The sequence below is a fragment of the Anomaloglossus baeobatrachus genome, chromosome 1 (genome assembly GCF_048569485.1).
Source record: "Anomaloglossus baeobatrachus isolate aAnoBae1 chromosome 1, aAnoBae1.hap1, whole genome shotgun sequence".
In the NCBI taxonomy this organism is placed as follows: Eukaryota; Metazoa; Chordata; class Amphibia; order Anura; family Aromobatidae; genus Anomaloglossus; species Anomaloglossus baeobatrachus.
Window position 1 is genome coordinate 354,623,690 of NC_134353.1, and position 23,486 is coordinate 354,647,175.

The 23,486-nt window shown below is 45.3% G+C and overlaps 1 protein-coding gene across 1 annotated transcript in view; it reads right to left on the reverse strand.

Moving 5' to 3' along the window:
• BMP2K (BMP2 inducible kinase) overlaps window positions 1-23,486 on the reverse strand; it is a 276,469-nt gene that overhangs the window by 96,883 nt on the left and 156,100 nt on the right. The window contains 1 exon segment of the mRNA XM_075352427.1: window positions 16,456-16,537. Within this exon segment, the coding sequence (XP_075208542.1) occupies window positions 16,456-16,537 (82 nt within the window).

The following is a 23,486-nucleotide window of genomic DNA, read 5'->3' on the forward strand; positions in this document are numbered from 1 at the left end:
TCAGAAGAAAAGTCTACAGTCATTCTGTGTGACTGTGTCGAATCAGGATGCGCACACTGTCATGATTCCCCTGTATTCCCCATGCGAGAGGGTGATAATAGGATTTGTATATTTGCGGTCATATGTCAACTAGACTCCATCACTTCCAATTCTCTTCTACTCAGAGCAGTTGGTTGGGACTAGACGGCACGTGACCACACGTATGTAAAATCGCATACATGCATTCACGTGACTACCAACCCGCATTAGGAACACTGGGGAATCGTCACAATGAGCGCAACACAATGAATCTTAATAGATCATGTTTTTGACCTGATTTAAAATTTACTGGTCAAGTGCAGTCTGTCCGTATTATCAAGGCTGAAGTAGTGACGCCACATCAACTCTTGACCCCTGAGCCCAGTGATTGGCTGCAGCGGTCACATGCTGTAGACTGGAAGTTACTGCTATAGATCTGTCAACAAAGTCAAGGGGGGGGGGCAGAAGCAAAATAACAGCAGTACATGAGTAAACCAATTTTTCTTATTTTTACATTAATCAAATATAGCAGACACATTTTCTTTGACCCAAAAGATTCATTCAATTTTATGAAAGATGCAGCAATGGAAGTTTTTTTGTGAAGAGTAGATATATTAGGACCTGATATTTTACTAAAACAATCTTAATTCCGTCAGCAATTCATATTTTCTATATATGAGAGATACATTACTGCTAAAAGTATGTTGTCACCTACAGGACATGAGCTTGTAGCTTGCTGAACATCCCATTACGAAACGTTGTGCAACAAGTTCCTGCTATTCTAGCCTTCACCCTAGTGGGAAGGATGCCGATAAGATTTGTCTGCCTCCATTCAGCCAGCAGGCAACCTTTGTAAGTTCTGGCACTAATGTATGAAGAACAGGTCTAGGAATCTGTGCCTCACCTCACTGCAATGCACCTCGATGGTGTTGAGGTCAGGGTTTAAGTTCCTTAACACCAAACTCATTGAGTTGAACAATATCTTCATGGTCCTTGTTTTGTAAAAAGGATAGGGGTAGACTAGTCACATATTTCCAATGATTTAGGATCCAGTGGTAGTGTGCTTTATATCACTCCAGGTGAGTGGGTACCCTGGTGGCTCAGTGGTTAGCACTGTTGCTTTGCAGAACTAGAGCCCAGGGCTCAAGCTCCACCAAGGACAACATCTGCAAGGAGTTTGTATGTTCTCCTCTGTTTGTGTGTTTTTCCTCCAGGTTCTCTGGTTTCCTCCCACACTCCAAAGACATACCGATAGGGAATTTAGATTGTGAGCCCCAATGGGGAATGGTAATGATGTCTCTGAAGTGCTATAGAATATGATGGCTTTATGTAAGGAGATAAAAAAAGAATTGAGATTGGTGACCTGATGTTTGTCTGCATTTGCTCGAGCATTCATACCCATTTCCTCCTAAATCACAAGTTTTTGTGCTGCTGTCACTATATTGGGCAGTCTGGGACTTTATAGTGAGTCATTTAATAAAGTGTAGGTGATGTTTATGGTTCTGCATTCTGCGGCACTGTGCTGCGAGTTTCTGTGGTTTACTACTTTTGGGCAGGGCAGTTTATCTTAGATGTTCCACAACAGTATTATTGCATGACAGTTATTTTACATACGGATTTCCAGCAAAGGTGGCATCGTTAAAAGTCACTGTGATTTTAATCATAGGAGTAATTTTTATCCTTGTGGAGAGTGACAGGCCTGACATACCAGTGTAAGGAGGCTTATAAGCCATGGAATGCTCCTCAAAAGGGTTCAACAAGGACAACTCTTGCAAAGACTTTGAATGGTCTCCCGTGTTTGTATGGGTTTCCTCCCACAATTAAAAGACTTACTGATAGGGAGTTTAGATTGTGAGCCCCAATGGGGGCAGTGATAGTGTCTATAAAGTGCTGCAGAATATGTTGGCGATATGTAAGCAAAATAAATATACGCCTTTTTACAATAGGTTTGGCTGAAAAGCTTGAACTCAATAATTAGGCAGTGGTAAGTAGGTCCCCATGCTTTGGCCATATAGTCTAGCGTGCTGTCATTATGGAGTATTGTCATTGCTATTATTTGTATGGCTATAATTCTACTAGTTTAGTTGCAGCCTACTACGAGATCAAACAGATTTTCAAGGCTAAATACGATAAATGTATGAAAGCAGTTACAGATGAAGCCACAAGAGACCCTTGTTTGGTTTTCTGTATAAAGAGGGCTTTAGTAACAGCCATTTAACAGCTGATTAATCTACAAGACAACACGGAACCAGCCTTTGTGTTCGGAAACTTGATGGCAGAAACAGGACTCCGTCCAGCTGAACGGAGGAAAAGCCGTGCCAGACTCTGAAGTCTAGTAATCAGAAATGGCCATGTACGGCTAAGAACACATTGCAAAAACCCAAATAGGCCTGATCTAAGGATATGTCACCTCTATGATTAAATTACATAAAGACTTGTGCACAGCTCAGCGGACTCACTTCATAGGTCTGTGCTTTCCAAAGTACACTCATACGTCCGGAGCAATATACAACAAAAAAAGAAAGGACGTGACCTCTTAGTAAGGTTTTCTTCATGCTGCCATCCTACGTTTTATCTGGATTGGCATAGGGACGGATGCTGGGAACCATTGCGCTTGACAGCAAAGGGTATTACAACATCATTGCACATTCGGTATAATAAACAGTGATTCATACAGCGGCTGCATCTGGAAAGGTTCACCGAGGTGTCACAGTCCACCGAGGTCCTTATACAAGAAGGGGCGATAACCTGCAGAGTTGTGCAGCATGCTTACTTTGTCATGACTCATGAGTCAAAGAGAGCAGCACTTTATGGCAGCTTGCATTTTCACAATGTGTTGAGGACACAGATCTCCTCTAATGAACAAATCTGTGTTCTTTCAAAATATTGCCGACCAACTATGGAAAAAGCTATACACTGATTAGAACAGCCTGTCATAAGTAGGGCTGAGCGGATCCAGACTGTAACAGTTCGGATCCACGTGGCTGCGGGCTTAGAATACCAGCCCCCATCTGGCTTTATCTTGGCTGGGTATCCAAATTGGGGGGGACCGCACGTCGTCTTTTTTTTTTTTAATTATTTTTTGCAGCAAAAACCGCAGCAAAAAAATGCCTAAAAAAAACAACAAACACTTTTTTTTGCCCGGAGGTGTAGATTGGGTGCAGGAATAGGGTGTAAAAATCTCAGCACCACATTTGCATCCCTTGGCCAAAAAATGCAAAAAAAACACAAAACATTTTCTGCCAGGAGGTGGAGATTTGGTGCTGAAATCTGGTGCAGACAATTTCAGCACCAAATGTGCACCTCCTGGCACAAATCTGCGGCATAAAAACAGAACAAAAAACCATGGCAAAAACCACGGCAAAAAAATGGCTAAAAAAAAAATGTGTTTTTTTGCCAGGAGGTGTAGATTGAATGCAGGAATGACTCATCAGGTTTCACAATACAAACTACATAGATTAATAAATACATCTATTTGACTTTGGTAAGGCTGGTCTACTTACTCTGAAAATTCATTTTAGAATGCTACACAAAAACTTATGAAATTAGCATTTTATTAGACCAGCTTTTGCTGATTATACAGGATTATATAACCATTCTGACATGGAGTTTCAAAGCGAGTTCAGTAGCCTCATCAGGTTAAAGATCTATACTATTAATTGGTGCAGCTTGTATTATGAAATTTGGTGTGAAATTTGGTCACTAGGTGAAGAGTAAGCAATTTTTGCTCTTAATTTCTTCACTTTGCTCCTCTGTGTATTTCACGTTTTTTGTTTTATTCTTTCACTTAGTACTCCCAATTAGAGATGAGCGAACCTTTGGCAGTACCGTTTGGAGGGTACAGTTGGTCTTTAGATAAAGTTTGTTTTATGATCCTGACTTGATCCGAACCTCAATGGAAGTCAGTAATTGGGCAGTTTATGTTTCCGCCCATCTGCAGCCAGCCAGAAGCAGAACCCTTCCGGGACAGGGTAGGAGAGATTTTGTAAAACAAATTTTGTGTGTGTGTGTGTGTGTGTGTGTGTGTGTGTGTACATTACATTCGATCACGCTGATTTTACCCCCAGTGCGAGCCGTTCAAACACTGCAAGCGGCTCGCACAGAGCCGAGCACCGAGCGTACCCGAGCACAGCGCTGCTCACTTGAGTGGTTTGCACACGTAACTCACTCGAACTTCGAACCCAAACTTTGTTTTTTTGGTAGTCTGTGCTCGAACCTGAACCTACTCCCAATATGCTAATTTTTATGGTCTGTGAGCGTTACTCTACAGAGTACATTATTACCCTGTGATCAATAACCCCTTGGAAAAAAACAAAAAAAAAAAAGTCACCATATTGGGCCTACTAAATATAAAGGCCCATATCTCAGGAACTGTATAGCAAATTTAAAAGAGAAATACTCATAGGATGAGAAGAAATAAAATAAGAGCAAACATTAGTTACTTTTGGCCCTCTTTAAGACTGCTCCAAATAGCTATTACAATAAGGCCCCCCTCACAAGTCAGTGTTTCCAGCACGTGGCGTCCATTTTACATGTACTGGAGACACATTCACACTCATTAAAACTCTGTTGATCTTCACACCTCCGTGTTTTCACATGTACCGTGAGCCACACGTGTTCCTGTGATCCACATGGGGACATGTCCTTTTTTTCCAGCCAGCACAGATCACATAGACCCCTACAAGTCAATGAATCTGTAAAAACCACATACAGCATACAGACAGCATCCATGTGACATCTGTGTGACATGGACCAGAATTAAATGGATTTAAAAAATCACTGATTTTTAAGTGTTAAAGATGTGCAAAAATTATAGATAGATTATGATAGATAGATAAATAGATATTAGGTAGATAGAGAGATAGACCGATAGACCGATAGATAGATAGACCGATAGATAGATGGATAGATAGATAGATAGACCAATAGATAGATAGATATTAGCCAAATAAATAAATAAAAAAAATGAAGTTGGGTCCGCCCATTTTTGACAAGCAGTAAAGGTAAAGCAGACAGCTGTGGGCTAATATTATCAGGTTGATAAAGTCCATGGTTATTTGGCCGTTCCCAGCCTAAAACTACCAGCATACAGCCCCCCAGAAGTGGAGCATCACAAAATGTTCCATTTCTGGCACTTCGCTTAGGCTCTTCCCGATTGCCCTGGTGCAGTGGCAATCAAGGTTTTGGGAGTTGATTTCAGCTGTGAATTGTCCAAATACACAGCTGTCATCAAGCCCTGGTGTTAGTAATGGAGAGGTGTCTATAAGACACCCCCATTAATAATCCATTAAGGCGCGGGAGGCTTTTGTAAACAAAACGTCCAGGCTGCTTTATTAAACACTCCATAAAGTGAGCCACAAACAAGGAAAACAGAATATACAATTATAACAATGGCAGTACAGTATAAGTTCAGCATATAAGTCCAAGCATGGAAAGTTCACACAGGAAGACTTCTTACACAGAACACCAATGATTTCACCTGGACTTTCTTATGTCCACCATACCAAGCCCCAGGGTGGGGATATGTGAGCAACCAGAACAGCCTATCTCTCTGACTGCTCGTAAACCCGGACCTTGCTATGCCATATTAACGCTCTCGGCACTATTCATACTGGAGATTGCTTCCGGGCTTACATCACTGACGATAACAACCTCTGTAATACACATCTCCCGTCAATGACCTGTCCAGCTGCCGTCTTACACTATCTGTTAGATATCTATAATCTATCATCCCACTGTCTATTATCTCTACACATAGCTATTCATATCTATCTATCTACAGTATCTTTGCACATCTTTAAAAGGGAATCGGTCAACATGTTTGTCCCTTATAAGCTGTGGCCACCACCAGTAGGCTCTTATATACAGAATACTGTATATAGGAGCCCAGGCTGCACTGGAGAACGTAAAAAAGATCTTTATTATACTCCCCTAGGGAGTGATCCAGTCCGATGGTCATTGCAGCTGGCGGCTTCGGCACCTCCCATCTTCCTTCCATTGCCGTCCTCCTTCTTCCCAGCTCCATGTAGATGACGTGTCCTACGTCATTCACACAGGCCGGCATTGCAGTCACGCGCAAGTGCAATTTGAAGTGCCCTGCAGAGGGAAAATCAAAGTATTGTAGTGCACATGCGCAGGCGGTCAATGACCTTTCCTCGCACTTGTGCATTACAGTAATTTGGGCTGCCCGTAGCAGGGAGTCTTTTATACGTTATACAGTGTGGTCTGGGGTCTTATATACAGTATTCTAGAATGCTATATATAAGAGCTCAGTGGTGGTGGCTGCAGCTTATAAGGGAAAAACCTGGTGACAGGTTCCCTTTAACACATAACCATTAATTTCAGTCTCATGTGCTTTTATTCTGGATTGTATCACACTGATATCAGACGGATGACACACACATACACACAGATGGACAAAATGGATGGACAAAAAGGAATGTGCCACACGTACGTTTTTTGTGGACACGTGTGAAAGGGGCCTAAAACACAATCAAAGGATACAACAGCGCAGCGACAAGTGCGGCTTAAATGCATGAACACCAGCGGAGGCAAATGGGAGCAGAAGTTTGCAGCAACACTAATATCTATCGTAATTGCATAGTTACATCGTTACATAGGTTGAAAAAAGACCTAGGTCCATCTAGTTCAACCTTCCTCCACCAGTTCTACATTTTGTCACTAAATCATTGATAACCAACAATGTTTTGTGTACTGAGAAAATCATCCAGCCCTTTTTAAAACGGGTCATAGTATCTGCCATTACTACCTCTTGTGGTAGGGCATTGCACAGTCTGACTGCTGTAACTGTAAAGAACTCTTTCCTATTTAGCTGTCGGAATCGCTTTTCTTCCACTCGCAGTGAGTGCCCCCTGGTCCTTAGTATTGTCTTTGGAAGAAATAAGTCATGTGCCAGTCCTTTATATTGACCACACATGTATTTTTACATGTAAATGAATCTCCTTTGAGATGTCTTTTTCCTAAGCTAAACAAATCTAACTTTTTCAACCTGTCATCATATGGAAGGCCTATACAAATGCAAACTTATTCAAACCTGCACCCACGCTTCTAGCAGTGGTCCTCAGGCGTTCGCAGCAGACACATTGTGAGACTAAATCCGAAGACTGGCCAGAACATATCAGGAACATTTCAGGAACATTTCACAGTTATCTCAAGTTCATGACCAGCTTTGGAGCAGAAGTGTAATAAGAGGTTATAAACAGAAAAATATTCCCTCTCTCCCGGAACTCTCTCAGCTGTTGGATAGGAAGAGAATGTGTTATGGTTGAGCTGGCTATTGGAATTTTCTTTTACGTTTATAATGTTTTATGTTAGGTCATTTCATTTACTATACTCGGGACTACAGAGCAGAAGGACTTTGGGATTCTTGTTACCAATAAGCTGAGCAGCAGCACTCAATGTCAAGCAGCAGCTGCTAAAGCAAACAAGATTTTAGGGTGTTTAAAAAAAAAAAGAGAAAATCTCACGATCACATTGAATTGTTAGTCATGATGAGCGAGCGTGCTTGCCACTCTTCGGTACTCCATCGAGCATCGGATTGCTCCAACACAACTTGAGTAATGAATATAATAGAAGCTGAACAATCACAATCTCATTTGTATAAATACAAATAAGGTCAACATAAAGGAATGGCACATTACTTATTCCTGCCAAAGACCTAACCAAGGTCCAGTAGGCATTCATTATGTGTGGAGGTAAGCAGATTCTGGCATCTAAATAGGAAAGGGTTCTTTACAGTTAAAGCAGTCAGACTGTAGAATGCCCTACCACAAGAGGCAATAGTGGCAGTTACTATAGCAGCATTTACAAAAAGAACTGGATGATTGATCTAAAGTACACATAACATTGTGGATTATAGATGTAGAACTAGTGGAGAAAGGTTGAACTTGAGGGACTTATGTCTTTTTCAACCAGTGTAACTATGTATGTAACTTTGGCCATTTCGTTTGGTGAACATTATACAGTTAGTTTTGCTTTAGAAAGGTATAAAGCAATGGATTCTTTACTTTTCTACATGTACAGTTAGATCCAGAAATATTTGGACAGTGACACAAGTTTTGTTATTTTAGCTGTTTACAAAAACATGTTCAGAAATACAATTATATATATAATATGGGCTGAAAGTGCACACTCCCAGCTGCAATATGAGAGTTTTCACATCCAAATCGGAGAAAGGGTCTAGGAATCATAGCTCTGTAATGCATAGCCTCCTCTTTTTCAAGGGACCAAAAGTAATTGGACAAGGGACTCTAAAGGCTGCAATTAACTCTGAAGGCGTCTCCCTCGTTAACCTGTAATCAATGAAGTAGTTAAAAGGTCTGGGGTTGATTACAGGTGTGTGGTTTTGCATTTGGAAGCTGTTGCTGTGACCAGACAACATGCGGTCTAAGGAACTCTCAATTGAGGTGAAGCAGAACATCCTGAGGCGGAAAAAAAGAAAAAATCCATCAGAGAGATAGCAGACATGCTTGGAGTAGCAAAATCAACAGTCGGGTACATTCTGAGAAAAAAGGAATTGACTGGTGAGCTTGGGAACTCAAAAAGGCCTGGGCGTCCACGGATGACAACAGTGGTGGATGATCGCCGCATACTTTCTTTGGTGAAGAAGAACCCGTTCACAACATCAACTGAAGTCCAGAACACTCTCAGTGAAGTAGGTGTATCTGTCTCTAAGTCAACTGTAAAGAGAAGACTCCATGAAAGTAAATACAAAGGGTTCACATCTAGATGCAAACCATTCATCAATTCCAAAAATAGACAGGCCAGAGTTAAATTTGCTGAAAAACACCTCATGAAGCCAGCTCAGTTCTGGAAAAGTATTCTATGGACAGATGAGACAAAGATCAACCTGCACCAGAATGATGGGAAGAAAAAAAGTTTGGAGAAGAAAGGGAACGGCACATGATCCAAGGCACACCACATCCTCTGTAAAACATGGTGGAGGCAACGTGATGGCATGGGCATGCATGGCTTTCAATGGCACTGGGTCACTTGTGTTTATTGATGACATAACAGCAGACAAGAGTAGCCGGATAAATTCTGAAGTGTACCGGGATATACTTTCAGCCCAGATTTAGCCAAATGCCGCAAAGTTGATCGGACGGCGCTTCATAGTACAGATGGACAATGACCCCAAGCATACAGCCAAAGCTACCCAGGAGTTCATGAGTGCAAAAAAGTGGAACATTCTGCAATGGCCAAGTCAATCACCAGATCTTAACCCAATTGAGCATGCATTTCACTTGCTCAAATCCAGACTTAAGTCGGAAAGACCCACAAACAAGCAAGACCTGAAGGCTGCGGCTGTAAAGGCCTGGCAAAGCATTAAGAAGGAGGAAACCCAGCGTTTGGTGATGTCCATGGGTTCCAGACTTAAGGCAGTGATTGCCTCCAAAGGATTCGCAACAAAATATTGAAAATAAAAATATTTTGTTTGGGTTTGGTTTATTTGTCCAATTACTTTTGACCTCCTAAAATGTGGAGTGTTTGTAAAGAAATGTGTACAATTCCTACAATTTCTATCAGATATTTTTGTTCAAACCTTCAAATTAAACGTTACAATCTGCACTTGAATTCTGTTGTAGAGGTTTCATTTCAAATCCAATGTGGTGGCATGCAGAGCCCAACTCGCGAAAATTGTGTCACTGTCCAAATATTTCTGGACCTAACTGTATGTGCACAGTATTCATGTTCAAATCACATAAGAGCACTTTAAGGTTCTTTTCTAGCAAGAAAGGAATGTTTTCCCTTCATATGAACCCATGTCAAAGACTCCAGTGCTTCAGCTTTGTACATTCCCAAAGAATAATTATCCTTTTTTACTATATACTACAGTAGTAGCACACACAGTCTTACAGGTCTGAAGAAATCGTAACCCAATACTGACTGATATACAAGCTAGCTGCATGGCTCAATGACAACCAGAGGCTCCAGAGAGGAAAAAACCCAAACTGGTTTACTTCTAACGTATGCCTTCTCAGTTATAGGCACACGGGACAAGGTCTGACTAGGTGACCATAACAAGACTAAAGAGGCTGAACTAACCGAGCATCATGGAGATCTGGCAAAGCCTTCCAAATTATGGGCCATGTCTTAGATTTTAGGTATAAAGGGCAAAATTTGATATAAGGATACCAGGAGAGCTCAAGTGGTAATATTTGTGGAGTAGCACAGGTTCAGTAATACCTGCTCTCTTGTTCGTGTAGGCAAGAGGAGTAAGGGGCGCAATCCCATCGCTTAAGGTTTGTTCAGACCTGCACATTCATTTGGGTTCTTCTTAGGTTTGATGATTCTGAAGTTATATGCATGTAGGCATAAGTCGCAAGCATAACATTTCGAGACCCTCACAAGCAACAGATAAGGGTTTGGAACTTTTTGCCAAAGGGTACAAGAGTGTAACCTGGGTACATTTGACTTTTATGGGGCTCCAATGCAACGATTGTCTAACCTCTTACACATGACCCTGACACAAAGTAGAGCCCTTTACCTGTTTCTCTCAGCACTGAAAAACAAAGGTCTCCCTAAGGCTCTGTGCCCATGTGTGCGTATTGCATGCAGTTACGCTGCGTTCTGCACCGCAGCGTAACTGCATGTGTCCTGCGTCCCCAGCACAATCTATGAAGATTGTGCATAATCCATGCCCACGTTGCATTTTAGAATGCAGCGATTTGCATGCTGCCAAATTGCTGCGGTCTGAAAAGCAACATGTCACTTCTTTCGTGCGCTTTGTATGCAGCCCCCGCGCTGTCTATGGGAGGGTCTGCATCCAGAGCGCATGAAATCAGCTTTTTCAGTACGCAGTGTTTCTGCAGCGATGCAAAGTCGGCACATAGCCTTACTCGGAGATAACTCTTTCAGCTCCAAGTGTGATGGTGTGCCTAAATTTACGTTTTGCCTTCTCCCATCCGCAAACAAGACTTCAGTATCGCATTGGGCCTACCCTTGTATTATTTTAGGTGGAGGGTTTAATGATATTGCAAACATACTTTAACAATTCGGTCCTTCATTCGCCTTGACAAGCCATTATAGACATCTAGGCAAGGGTGACAGGAGTACGGTAAAGGTGTCCCCTACCTCACAAAATTACTCTGCTCTCTTTGATTCCAGACACAGTCAGTGTTAAAAAAAAAAAAAAAAAAAATAAATACTCAACAGCAGCCCATATCGCAATCCATAGGCACGTGAAGTCACCATAAGTACCATCCATCAGGGATTGATTTAATGAGATGGACATGATAATGTTGGACGGCTATCACTGATCCAAGCAAGTTATGCTCTAATGCTGCCATGGCTTCCTTTATGCTCTCTACATGGCTAACATGAGCAGTTTTTCCGGTTTTGTTTGCTAGCTGTTGGTAGCACTGACAGATAATATATTGTTGATTTTGTTGGACGTCATCAAATCTTTACCACTGACTTCCTACACTAACTGTCAACTCCCCTTTCCTTTTTCTAACATTTTAGGCCGGGGCCACATGGGGACTACTGCGATCCTCGCAGGACACTCCGCTCACGCAGGCAGCACAGCGGAAGCAGAGTGTCATGCGAGTGTCATTGCGACTGAGGTCCGATCGGACCATACACTACAGTTCAAAAGTTTGGGGTCACCCAGACGATTACACAAAAATATAACACGCGATGTCACACCTCCCACACAATGACTATTGCTCATTAAAAAGGTTGTCCACCACTGTAACATTTATGGACTATCCTTAGGATAGTTCATCAATGTCTGATCGATGAGCGATGAGCGATAGGGTCCGGCACCCCCACCAATCAGCTGTTCTCGGTCCCGGCAGCATGTGGCCGGAAATGCTCCGTTCTGAAGCTGCTCAGTCTTCAGATACTGGCTGTGGCCGGGTAGCACACATCCGTCTAATATTCAAATCAATCAGAGGCGGATGTGCAGTACCCAAACATGGCCGGCTATCAGAAGATGGGGCTGTTCTAGAACTGGGTATTTCCGTCTGCCACTGCCAGCGTCGGCAACAGCTGATCGGCGGGGGTGCGGAGTGTCGGACCACGGCTGATCAGACATTAATGACTTTTCCTAAGGATAGGCCATCAGTGATAAAGTAGTGGCCAACTTCTTTAACTGACTGGTATTGCAACTATTTTAAGATTTTTATCATAAATAGATGAAATTTGAATAATGCTTTCTTTGGTTATTTTTTTTTTTTTAATACTTTCAATAAATTTCAAGTATTATTCATTGGATTTTGGCAAATAATTACACAATATTCTGAAATTGTTGTGTGTGAAACAACCAAGGGGATGAACATACAGACATTTAGGGGATTTTTTATGGCATTTTCAATGCCTTTTTGTCAGCAATCTGTTACTTTTTTTTTTAATGAGAAATAGAGAAGTACAAAGAAAACAGTAACCTGTATACAAAGCACTGTTGATACAAACTAAAACTACAGAGCAAATGGCACAAGAAGGCAATGTATATTATATATATACAGTCATATGAAAAAGTTTGGGCACCCCTATTAATGTTAACCTTTTTTCTTTATAACAATTTGGGTTTTTGCAACAGCTATTTCAGTTTCATATATCTAATAACTGATGGACTCAGTAATATTTCTGGATTGAAATGAGGTTTATTGTACTAGCAGAAAATGTGCAACCCGCATTTAGACAAAATTTGACCGGTGCAAAAAGTATGGGCACCCTTATCAATTTCTTGTTTTGAACACTCCTAATTACTTTTTACTGACTTACTAAAGCACTAAATTGGTTTTGTAACCTCATTGAGCTTTGAACTTCATAGGCAGGTGTATCCAATCATGAGAAAAGGTATTTAAGGTGGCCACTTGCAAGTTGTTCTCCTATTTGAATCTCCTATGAAGAGTGGCATCATGGGCTCCTCAAAACAACTCTCAAATGATCTGAAAACAAAGATTATTCAACATAGTTGTTCAGGGGAAGGATACAAAAAGTTGTCTCAGAGATTTAAACTGTCAGTTTCCACTGTGAGGAACATAGTAAGGAAATGGAAGAACACAGGTACAGTTCTTGTTAAGCCCAGAAGTGGCATAGCAAGAAAAATATCAGAAAGGCAGAGAAGAAGAATGGTGAGAACAGTCAAGGACAATCCACAGACCACCTCCAAAGACCTGCAGCATCATCTTGCTGCAGATGGTGTCAATGTGCATCGGTCAACAATACAGCACACTTTGCACAAGGAGAAGCTGTATGGGAGAGTGATGCGAAAGAAGCCGTTTCTGCAAGCACGCCACAGAGTCGCATGAGGCATGCAAAAGTACATTTGGACAAGCCAGTTACATTTTGGAAGAAGGTCTTGTGGACTGATGAAACAAAGATTGAGTTGTTTGGTCATACAACAAGGCGTTATGCATGGAGGCAAAAAAACACGGAATCCCAAGAAAGGCACTTGCTACCCACAGTAAAATTTGGTGGAGGTTCCATCATGCTTTGGGGCTGTGTGGCCAATGCCGACACCGGGAATCTTGTTAAAGTTAAGGTTCACTTGGATTCAACTCAGTATCAGCAAATTCTTGAGAATAATGTGCAAGAATCAGTGACGAAGTTGAAGTTACGAAGGGGATGGATATTTCAGCAAGACAATGATCCAAAACACCGCTCCAAATCTACTCAGGCATTCATGCAGAGGAACAATTACAATGTTCTGGAATGGCCATCCCAGTCCCCAGACCTGAATATCATTGAAAATCTGTGGGATGCTCGGCGACCATCAAACTTAACTGAACTAGAATTGCTTTGTAAACAGGAATGGTCAAATATATCTTCATCCAGGATCCAGGAACTCATTAAAAGCTACAGGAAGCGACTAGAGGCTGTGATTTTTGCAAAAGGAAGATCTACAAAACATTAATGTCACTTTTATGTTGAGCTGCCCATACTTTTGCACCGGTCAAATGCTGATTGCACATTTTCTGCTAGTACAATAAACCTCATTTCAATCCAGAAATATTACGGAGTCCATCAGTTATTAGATATATGAAACTGAAATAGCTGTTTCAAAAACCCAAATTGTTATAAAGAAAAAAGGTTCACATTAATAGGGGTGCCTAAACGTTTTTATATGACTGTGTATATATATATATATATATTATACACACATACATACAATACATACACACAGTACTGACCAAAAGTTTGGACACACCTTCTCATTCTTTATTTTCATGACTCTAAAACTGTAGATTCACATTGAAGGCATCAAAACTATGAATTAACACATGTGGAAAGAAATCTTTAACAAAAAAGTGTGAAACAACTGAAAATATGTTATAAATTGTGGGTTCTTCAAAGTAGCCACCTTTTGCTTTGATTACTGCTTTACACACTCTTGGCATTCTCTTTATGAGCTTCAAGAGGTAGTCACCGGAAATGGTTGTCACTTGACAGGAGACTTTGTGCAGAAGGCCTTCATGGTAAAATAGCTGCTAGGAAACCACTGCTAAGGACAGGCAACAAGCAGAAGAGACTTGTTTGGGCTAAAGAACACAAGGAATGGACATTAGACGAGTGGAAATCTGTGCTTTGGTCTGATGAGTCCAAATTTGACATCTTTGGATCCAACTACCATGTCTTTGTGCAATGCAGAAAAGGTGAACGGATGGACTCTACATGGCTGGTTCCCACCGAGAAGCATGGAGGAGGAGGAGGTGTGATGGTGTGGGGGTGCTTTGCTCGTGACACTGTTGGGGGTTTATTCAAAATTGAAGGCATACTGAACCAGCATGGCTACCACAGCATCTTGCAGCGGCATACTATTCCATCCGGTTTGCGTTTTGTTGGACCATCATTTCTTTTTCAACAGGGTAATGACCCCAAACGCACCTCCAGGCTGTGTAAGGGCTATTTGACTAAGAAGGAGAGTGATGGGGTGCTACGCCAGATGACCTGGTCTCCACAGTCACCAGACCTGAACCCAATCGAGATGGTTTGGGGTGAGCTGGACCACAGAGTGAAGGCTAAAGGGCCAACAAGTGCTAAGCATTTCTGGGAACTCCTTCAAGACTGTTGAAAGACCATTTCCAGTGACTACCTCTTGAAGCTCATCAAGAGAATACCAAGAGTGTGCAAAGCAGTAATCAAAGTAAAAGGTGGCTTCTTTGAAAAACGTAGAATATAAGACATATTTTCAGTTGTTTCACACTTTTTTGTTAAGTTGTTTAATTTCACATGTGTTAATTCATAGTTTTGTTGCCTTCAATGTGAATGTACAATTTTCAGAGTCATGAAAATAAAGAAAAACTCTTTGAATGAGAAGGTGTATCCAAACTTTTGGTTTGTACTGTGTATATATATATCTCATATATATGAAGAGAAGAATAGCTGGATGCCTAAAAAAGTATAAGTAAGGTCAAGTTATTAACATTAATGACCTGTCCTTAAGATAGCTCCATCAGTGTCTGATTGTCCGGGATCTAACAACTGGCACCCCCGCCCATCACCTGTTCTGGGTGCCAGCGGTACTCACTCATGGCCTCTATCAGAAGATGGATAGAAATAAAAGAGGGAGCACATGTGAAGAAACTTGGGGAGCCGATCATTTACAGGTCGATTATAGCCGCTCACCTGGAGGGGTTGTGCAACTCTGCACAACCTCAGTTGAAGCATGGATGTTAAAGCTGGGTGCACCGCCCAGACGCTGCTCTGGATATCTCGTCCGAAGGAGGCCGTGACTTTATAGAATGGTCATGTTACCGATCACTGGATTCCTGCGTGCCGTCAGACCCAATCAGGAAACTTCCAGCCTTCACAACAAAGCAGCTCCTGCCGTGAGTCCCACAAGGAGAATATAGGTATATGGAAAAGTAATATCACGGTCAGAGGGAGCGCTAAAAAGGCCAGGATCGTTGATTGCTTTAAAATGAAATATTTATTTTCTTTCCTCGTACCACATCGCGTTTCGATATGTGAAATATCTTCATCAGGTGGAACCACCAGATGAAGATATTTCACATATCGAAACGCGTTGTGGTACGAGGAAAGAAAATAAATATTTCATTTTAAAGCAATCAACGATCCTGGCCTTTTTAGCGCTCCCTCTGACCGTGATATTACTTCTCTATCTATCAGAACTGGGCAGCTCCAGTACTGGACATTTCTGGATGCTTGTTGCCAGCAGTGGCACTGAGACCAGCTGATTGGCAAAGTGATGAGTGACGGACCTCGGCTGATCAGACGTTGATCACCTATCCTAAAGATAGGCCATCAATGATAAAGCAGTGGACAACATCTGTAAAAGTCAATGTCAAATATCAGTGGAGCTTCTCAAAAGATACCGTAAGTTTGTAAAGCTAGGAATTAAAGCTGGACAAAACTTAATCACAGAAATATGAATGTTAAGATAAAAATAGCATTACTTGTCAGTGCAACAAATGAGCCTCATCTATATTAATACGATCTACTTCTTACCCATATATCAGCCTTTGTGGTAATTGGCTTTCCCCCATAAAGGTTGATCATTTCAGGTGCTCTGTATGAGAGTGTGGTATATCTGGAAGACAGTTCAAGTAAAACAGTGTTATTGATTTAGAAGTGACTGCCCAGAATTTCTCAATGCAATAACTGAGGTCTTTGTCACAAACTATGATATTTTTTTTTTGTATAACCAGTTCAAGACATGGCTATTTTAATGAATAATGACCAGGCACAAATTTTATACATATGATGGTTGGGACTGTCATTGCTGCTTGGTACACTGTATATACAGAATTCACTGTATGCAGACCCCCCAATGCCAGGAAAAGTTTCTACATGCTTGGTTTCTACATAGCTATGTCATCATAGTTAGCTTGCCCAATGTGATCATACCACCAGCTGCCTTTAGTCTAAAGAGTTAGCCTACATTGAGTGCCACTGTGAAAATTGCTAATTTTATTAATATTTTATACTAATAATAGGTGGGAGAAGTGGAGAAAGCAGTTGTACATGGCACCAAGTATGCACATGCGGGAGCATGGAATCAGCTGTTGGACACAGCTAGACTCCCCAGAGAATGCAGACGTGATGTATTACGGTCTCTGCCTTTCCGCTCACGGTAAACCAGATCTTTCTCCTTTAAATAACAATGCTTCCTACTCTTCATGCAGTGAGGATGTCATCGTTGGGTGTAGGGTCAGAGTAGGAGATGCTGAGTTCAAGCACACAAATCAGCTCTACTGTTTAGCCAGGAGGGTAGATTTGCCCTGTAATGGGTTAATATGCCAACCCTTGTTACAAGGGAAAACATCTTAAAAAAAAATAAAAAATATTTAAATGTTGAAATGTCCTCCGGAGATCTTTTATGACCTTATGGTAAGTACAGCGTGTGAGTTAAATGAAACATAAATAGATAAATGAAAAGCGTGGAAAAACCACGTGTCATTTGATATTGCTGCCTCAAGTGAAAAATATAAAAAATAAATCATGCAAAAATAAATAGTTACAGAAATGGAGCAAAAAATTAAAATGTATTTTAGAGTTTTTTTGTTTTCATAAAGAAAATATAGGACTTTTACACATTTTTTTACCACCAATATAGATGAATACCACCAATATACAATGAAAAAATATGGAAAAAAATTAAATAAAAATTAGGCCCATGTATCACAAAAAAATGGAAAAATTATTTGAATATCAGACCTACAAATATTTTGTAAAAGAAAAATGTGCCTGGTCAGGAAAGGGGGTAAATGGCCTGGCCTTGAACTGGTTAATTTTATACCTGACCTGGAAAGCCCCTTTAAAGCAACCAAAAAGATTCACTTTTTTAAATGAATACATACAATTTATTTTAGTATAAAAACCAAAGATAGGTCAAAAATACTGTCCAATATCAAGTACTAAAGGAGCATTTTCCATACAAAGACGTTCCTGACAACAGACAGGCGCCTCTTCAAAACACTTCAGTAATGAACATTCATCAGAGTCAACATCAACAATCTGTGACATGCGGAAGACATGCTGACAAAGACAACGATGTCTGGCAAGGTTTAAAGAAAGCAAATGTGTTTTCAATTTTCTGATAACTGCCCATACGAATCATTGAGAGGCCGAGCACGAACATATACTGAGAAATCCACAGGGCACGGTTACCCAATATAAAAGGGAAAAATGAGGCAGGAAAAGGTAAAGAGCCTGAAGAGCAGAAGTCACATATTGGTTTTAAAGAAAGGAAAACTGTATTATTAGGCCGGGGTCACACGGGGGACTACTGCGATCCTCTCATGACACTCAGCTCACGTTGGCAGCACAGCAGGAGCCGAGTGTCATGCGAGTGTTATTGCGACTGAGGTCCAATCATGCGATCAGACCACAGCTGCGGGTCGGGCCAGCGTGGGGGAGGGGTAGGCCAGCGCTGAGGAGGGGCGGGCCGGAGCCGAGGAGGGGCGGGCTGGCGTTGAGAAGGGGCGGGCCGGCGCTTAGGAGGGGAGGGCCGGTGCTAAGGAGGGGAGGGCCGGCGCGGAGGAGGGGAGGGATTTATCTCCCTCTCTCCTCCATTGCCGGCTATTGCTGGCTGTCTCTTTGCCCGGCTGTCTCTTTCCAGGTCTGTCTTTTCCCGGGCTGTCTCTTTTCCCGGGCTGTCTCTTTTCCCGGGCTGTCTCTTTTCCCGGGCTGTCTCTTTGCCCAGGTCTGTCTCTTTGCCCAGGTCTGTCTCTTTGCCCAGGGCTGTCTCTTTGCCCAGGGCTGTCTCTTTGCCCGGGCTGTCTCTTTTCCCGGGCTGTCTCTTTTCCCGGGCTGTCTCTTTGCCCGGGCTGTCTCTTTGCCCGGGCTGTCTCTTTGCCCGGGCTGTCTCTTTGCCCGGGCTGTCTCTTTGACCGGGCTGTCTCTACTCCAGGGCTGTCTCTTTGCCCGGCTGTCTCTTTCCAGGTCTGTCTTTGCCCGGGCTGTCTCTTTTCCCGGGCTGTCTCTTTGCCCGGGCTGTCTCTTTGCCCGGGCTGTCTCTTTGCCCAGGTCTGTCTCTTTGCCCGGGCTGTCTCTTTGCCCGGGCTGTCTCTTTGCCCGGGCTGTCTCTTTGCCCGGGCTGTCTCTTTGCCCGGGCTGTCTCTACTCCAGGGCTGTCTCTTTTCCCGGGCTGTCTCTTTTCCCGGGCTGTCTCTTTTCCCGGGCTGTCTCTTTGCCCGGGCTGTCTCTTTGCCCGGGCTGTCTCTTTGCCCGGGCTGTCTCTTTGCCCAGGTCTGTCTTTGCCCGGGCTGTCTCTTTGCCCGGGCTGTCTCTTTGCCCGGGCTGTCTCTTTGCCCGAGCTGTCTCTTTGCCCGGGCTGTCTCTTTGCCCGGGCTGTCTCTTTGCCCGGGCTGTCTCTACTCCAGGGCTGTCTCTACTCCAGGGCTGTCTCTACTCCAGGGCTGTCTCTACTCCAGGGCTGTCTCTTTGCCCGGGCTGTCTCTACTCCAGGGCTGTCTCTACTCCAGGGCTGTCTCTACTCCAGGGCTGTCTCTTTGCCCGGGCTGTCTCTACTCCAGGGCTGTCTCTACTCCAGGGCTGTCTCTTTGCCCGGCTGTCTCTTTCCAGGTCTGTCTTTGCCCAGGTCTGTCTTTTCCCGGGCTGTCTCTTTTCCCGGGCTGTCTCTTTTCCCGGGCTGTCTCTTTTCCCGGGCTGTCTCTTTTCCCGGGCTGTCTCTTTTCCCGGGCTGTCTCTTTTCCCGGGCTGTCTCTTTTCCCGGGCTGTCTCTTTGTCCAGGTCTGTCTTTGCCCGGCTGTCTCTTTGCCCGGCTGTCTCTTTGCCCGGCTGTCTCTTTGCCCGGCTGTCTCTTTGCCCGGCTGTCTCTTTGCCCGGCTGTCTCTTTTCCCCGGCTGTCTCTTTTCCCCGGCTGTCTCTTTTCCCCGGCTGTCTCTTTTCCCCGGCTGTCTCTTTGCCCGGGCTGTCTCTACTCCAGGGCTGTCTCTACTCCAGGGCTGTCTCTTTGCCCGGCTGTCTCTTTTCTCGGGCTGTCTCTTTTCTCGGGCTGTCTCTACTCCAGGGCTGTCTCTACTCCAGGGCTGTCTCTACTCCAGGGCTGTCTCTACTCCAGGGCTGTCTCTACTCCAGGGCTGTCTCTTTTCTCGGGCTGTCTCTTTTCCCGAGCTGTCTCTTTGCCCGGCTGTCTCTTTGCCCGGCTGTCTCTTTGCCCGGCTGTCTCTTTGCCCGGCTGTCTCTTTCCCCCGGCTGTCTCTTTTCCCCGGCTGTCTCTTTTCCCCGGCTGTCTCTTTTCCCCGGCTGTCTCTACTCCAGGGCTGTCTCTACTCCAGGGCTGTCTCTTTGCCCGGCTGTCTCTTTCCAGGTCTGTCTTTTCCCGGGCTGTCTCTTTGCCCGGGCTGTCTCTTTGCCCGGGCTGTCTCTTTGCCCGGGCTGTCTCTTTGCCCGGGCTGTCTCTTTGCCCGGGCTGTCTCTTTGCCCGGCTGTCTCTTTGCCCGGCTGTCTCTTTTCCCCGGCTGTCTCTTTGCCCGGGCTGTCTCTTTGCCCGGGCTGTCTCTACTCCAGGGCTGTCTCTACTCCAGGGCTGTCTCTTTGCCCGGCTGTCTCTTTCCAGGTCTGTCTTTGCCCAGGCTGTCTCTTTTCCCGGGCTGTCTCTTTTCCCGGGCTGTCTCTTTTCCCGGGCTGTCTCTTTTCCCGGGCTGTCTCTTTGCCCGGGCTGTCTCTTTGCCCGGCTGTCTCTTTGCCCGGCTGTCTCTTTGCCCGGCTGTCTCTTTGCCCGGCTGTCTCTTTGCCCGGCTGTCTCTTTTCCCCGGCTGTCTCTTTTCCCCGGCTGTCTCTTTGCCCGGGCTGTCTCTACTCCAGGGCTGTCTCTACTCCAGGGCTGTCTCTACTCCAGGGCTGTCTCTTTGCCCGGCTGTCTCTTTTCTCGGGCTGTCTCTTTTCTCGGGCTGTCTCTACTCCAGGGCTGTCTCTACTCCAGGGCTGTCTCTACTCCAGGGCTGTCTCTACTCCAGGGCTGTCTCTTTTCTCGGGCTGTCTCTTTTCCCCGGCTGTCTCTTTTCCCCGGCTGTCTCTTTGCCCCGGCTGTCTCTACTCCAGGGCTGTCTCTACTCCAGGGCTGTCTCTACTCCAGGGCTGTCTCTTTGCCCGGCTGTCTCTTTTCTCGGGCTGTCTCTTTTCTCGGGCTGTCTCTACTCCAGGGCTGTCTCTACTCCAGGGCTGTCTCTACTCCAGGGCTGTCTCTACTCCAGGGCTGTCTCTACTCCAGGGCTGTCTCTTTTCTCGGGCTGTCTCTTTTCTCGGGCTGTCTCTTTTCCCGAGCTGTCTCTTTGCCCGGCTGTCTCTTTGCCCGGCTGTCTCTTTGCCCGGCTGTCTCTTTTCCCCGGCTGTCTCTTTTCCCCGGCTGTCTCTTTTCCCCGGCTGTCTCTTTGCCCGGGCTGTCTCTACTCCAGGGCTGTCTCTACTCCAGGGCTGTCTCTTTGCCCGGCTGTCTCTTTCCAGGTCTGTCTTTGCCCAGGCTGTCTCTTCTCCCGGGCTGTCTCTTTTCCCGGGCTGTCTCTTTTCCCGGGCTGTCTCTTTGCCCGGGCTGTCTCTTTGCCCGGGCTGTCTCTTTGCCCGGGCTGTCTCTTTGCCCGGGCTGTCTCTTTGCCCGGCTGTCTCTTTGCCCGGCTGTCTCTTTTCCCCGGCTGTCTCTTTTCCCCGGCTGTCTCTTTTCCCCGGCTGTCTCTTTTCCCCGGCTGTCTCTTTTCCCCGGCTGTCTCTTTTCCCCGGCTGTCTCTTTTCCCCGGCTGTTTCTATGCCCGGCTGTCTCTTTCCAGGTCTGTCTTTGCCCAGGTCTGTCTTTGCCCGGGCTGTCTCTTTGCCCGGGCTGTCTCTTTTCTCGGGCGGGCTCTTTTCTCGGGCTGTCTCTTTTCTCGGGCTGTCTCTTTTCTCGGGCTGTCTCTTTTCTCGGGCTGTCTCTACTCCAGGGCTGTCTCTACTCCAGGGCTGTCTCTACTCCAGGGCTGTCTCTTTTCTCGGGCTGTATCTTTTCCCGAGCTGTCTCTTTGCCCGGCTGTCTCTTTGCCCGGCTGTCTCTTTGCCCGGCTGTCTCTTTTCCCCGGCTGTCTCTTTTCCCCGGCTGTCTCTTTGCCCGGGCTGTCTCTACTCCAGGGCTGTCTCTACTCCAGGGCTGTCTCTACTCCAGGGCTGTCTCTTTGCCCGGCTGTCTCTTTCCAGGTCTGTCTTTGCCCAGGTCTGTCTTTTCCCGGGCTGTCTCTTTTCCCGGGCTGTCTCTTTTCCCGGGCTGTCTCTTTTCCCGGGCTGTCTCTTTTCCCGGGCTGTCTCTTTGCCCGGGCTGTCTCTTTGCCCGGGCTGTCTCTTTGCCCGGGCTGTCTCTTTGCCCGGGCTGTCTCTTTTCTCGGGCGGGCTCTTTTCTCGGGCTGTCTCTTTTCTCGGGCTGTCTCTACTCCAGGGCTGTCTCTACTCCAGGGCTGTCTCTACTCCAGGGCTGTCTCTACTCCAGGGCTGTCTCTACTCCAGGGCTGTCTCTTTTCTCGGGCTGTCTCTTTTCTCGGGCTGTCTCTTTTCCCGAGCTGTCTCTTTGCCCGGCTGTCTCTTTGCCCGGCTGTCTCTTTGCCCGGCTGTCTCTTTTCCCCGGCTGTCTCTTTTCCCCGGCTGTCTCTTTTCCCCGGCTGTCTCTTTGCCCGGGCTGTCTCTACTCCAGGGCTGTCTCTACTCCAGGGCTGTCTCTTTGCCCGGCTGTCTCTTTCCAGGTCTGTCTTTGCCCAGGCTGTCTCTTCTCCCGGGCTGTCTCTTTTCCCGGGCTGTCTCTTTGCCCGGGCTGTCTCTTTGCCCGGGCTGTCTCTTTGCCCGGGCTGTCTCTTTGCCCGGGCTGTCTCTTTGCCCGGGCTGTCTCTTTGCCCGGCTGTCTCTTTGCCCGGCTGTCTCTTTTCCCCGGCTGTCTCTTTTCCCCGGCTGTCTCTTTTCCCCGGCTGTCTCTTTTCCCCGGCTGTCTCTTTTCCCCGGCTGTCTCTTTTCCCCGGCTGTCTCTTTTCCCCGGCTGTTTCTATGCCCGGCTGTCTCTTTCCAGGTCTGTCTTTGCCCAGGTCTGTCTTTGCCCGGGCTGTCTCTTTGCCCGGGCTGTCTCTTTTCTCGGGCGGGCTCTTTTCTCGGGCTGTCTCTTTTCTCGGGCTGTCTCTTTTCTCGGGCTGTCTCTACTCCAGGGCTGTCTCTACTCCAGGGCTGTCTCTACTCCAGGGCTGTCTCTTTTCTCGGGCTGTATCTTTTCCCGAGCTGTCTCTTTGCCCGGCTGTCTCTTTGCCCGGCTGTCTCTTTGCCCGGCTGTCTCTTTTCCCCGGCTGTCTCTTTTCCCCGGCTGTCTCTTTGCCCGGGCTGTCTCTACTCCAGGGCTGTCTCTACTCCAGGGCTGTCTCTACTCCAGGGCTGTCTCTTTGCCCGGCTGTCTCTTTCCAGGTCTGTCTTTGCCCAGGTCTGTCTTTTCCCGGGCTGTCTCTTTTCCCGGGCTGTCTCTTTTCCCGGGCTGTCTCTTTTCCCGGGCTGTCTCTTTGCCCGGGCTGTCTCTTTGCCCG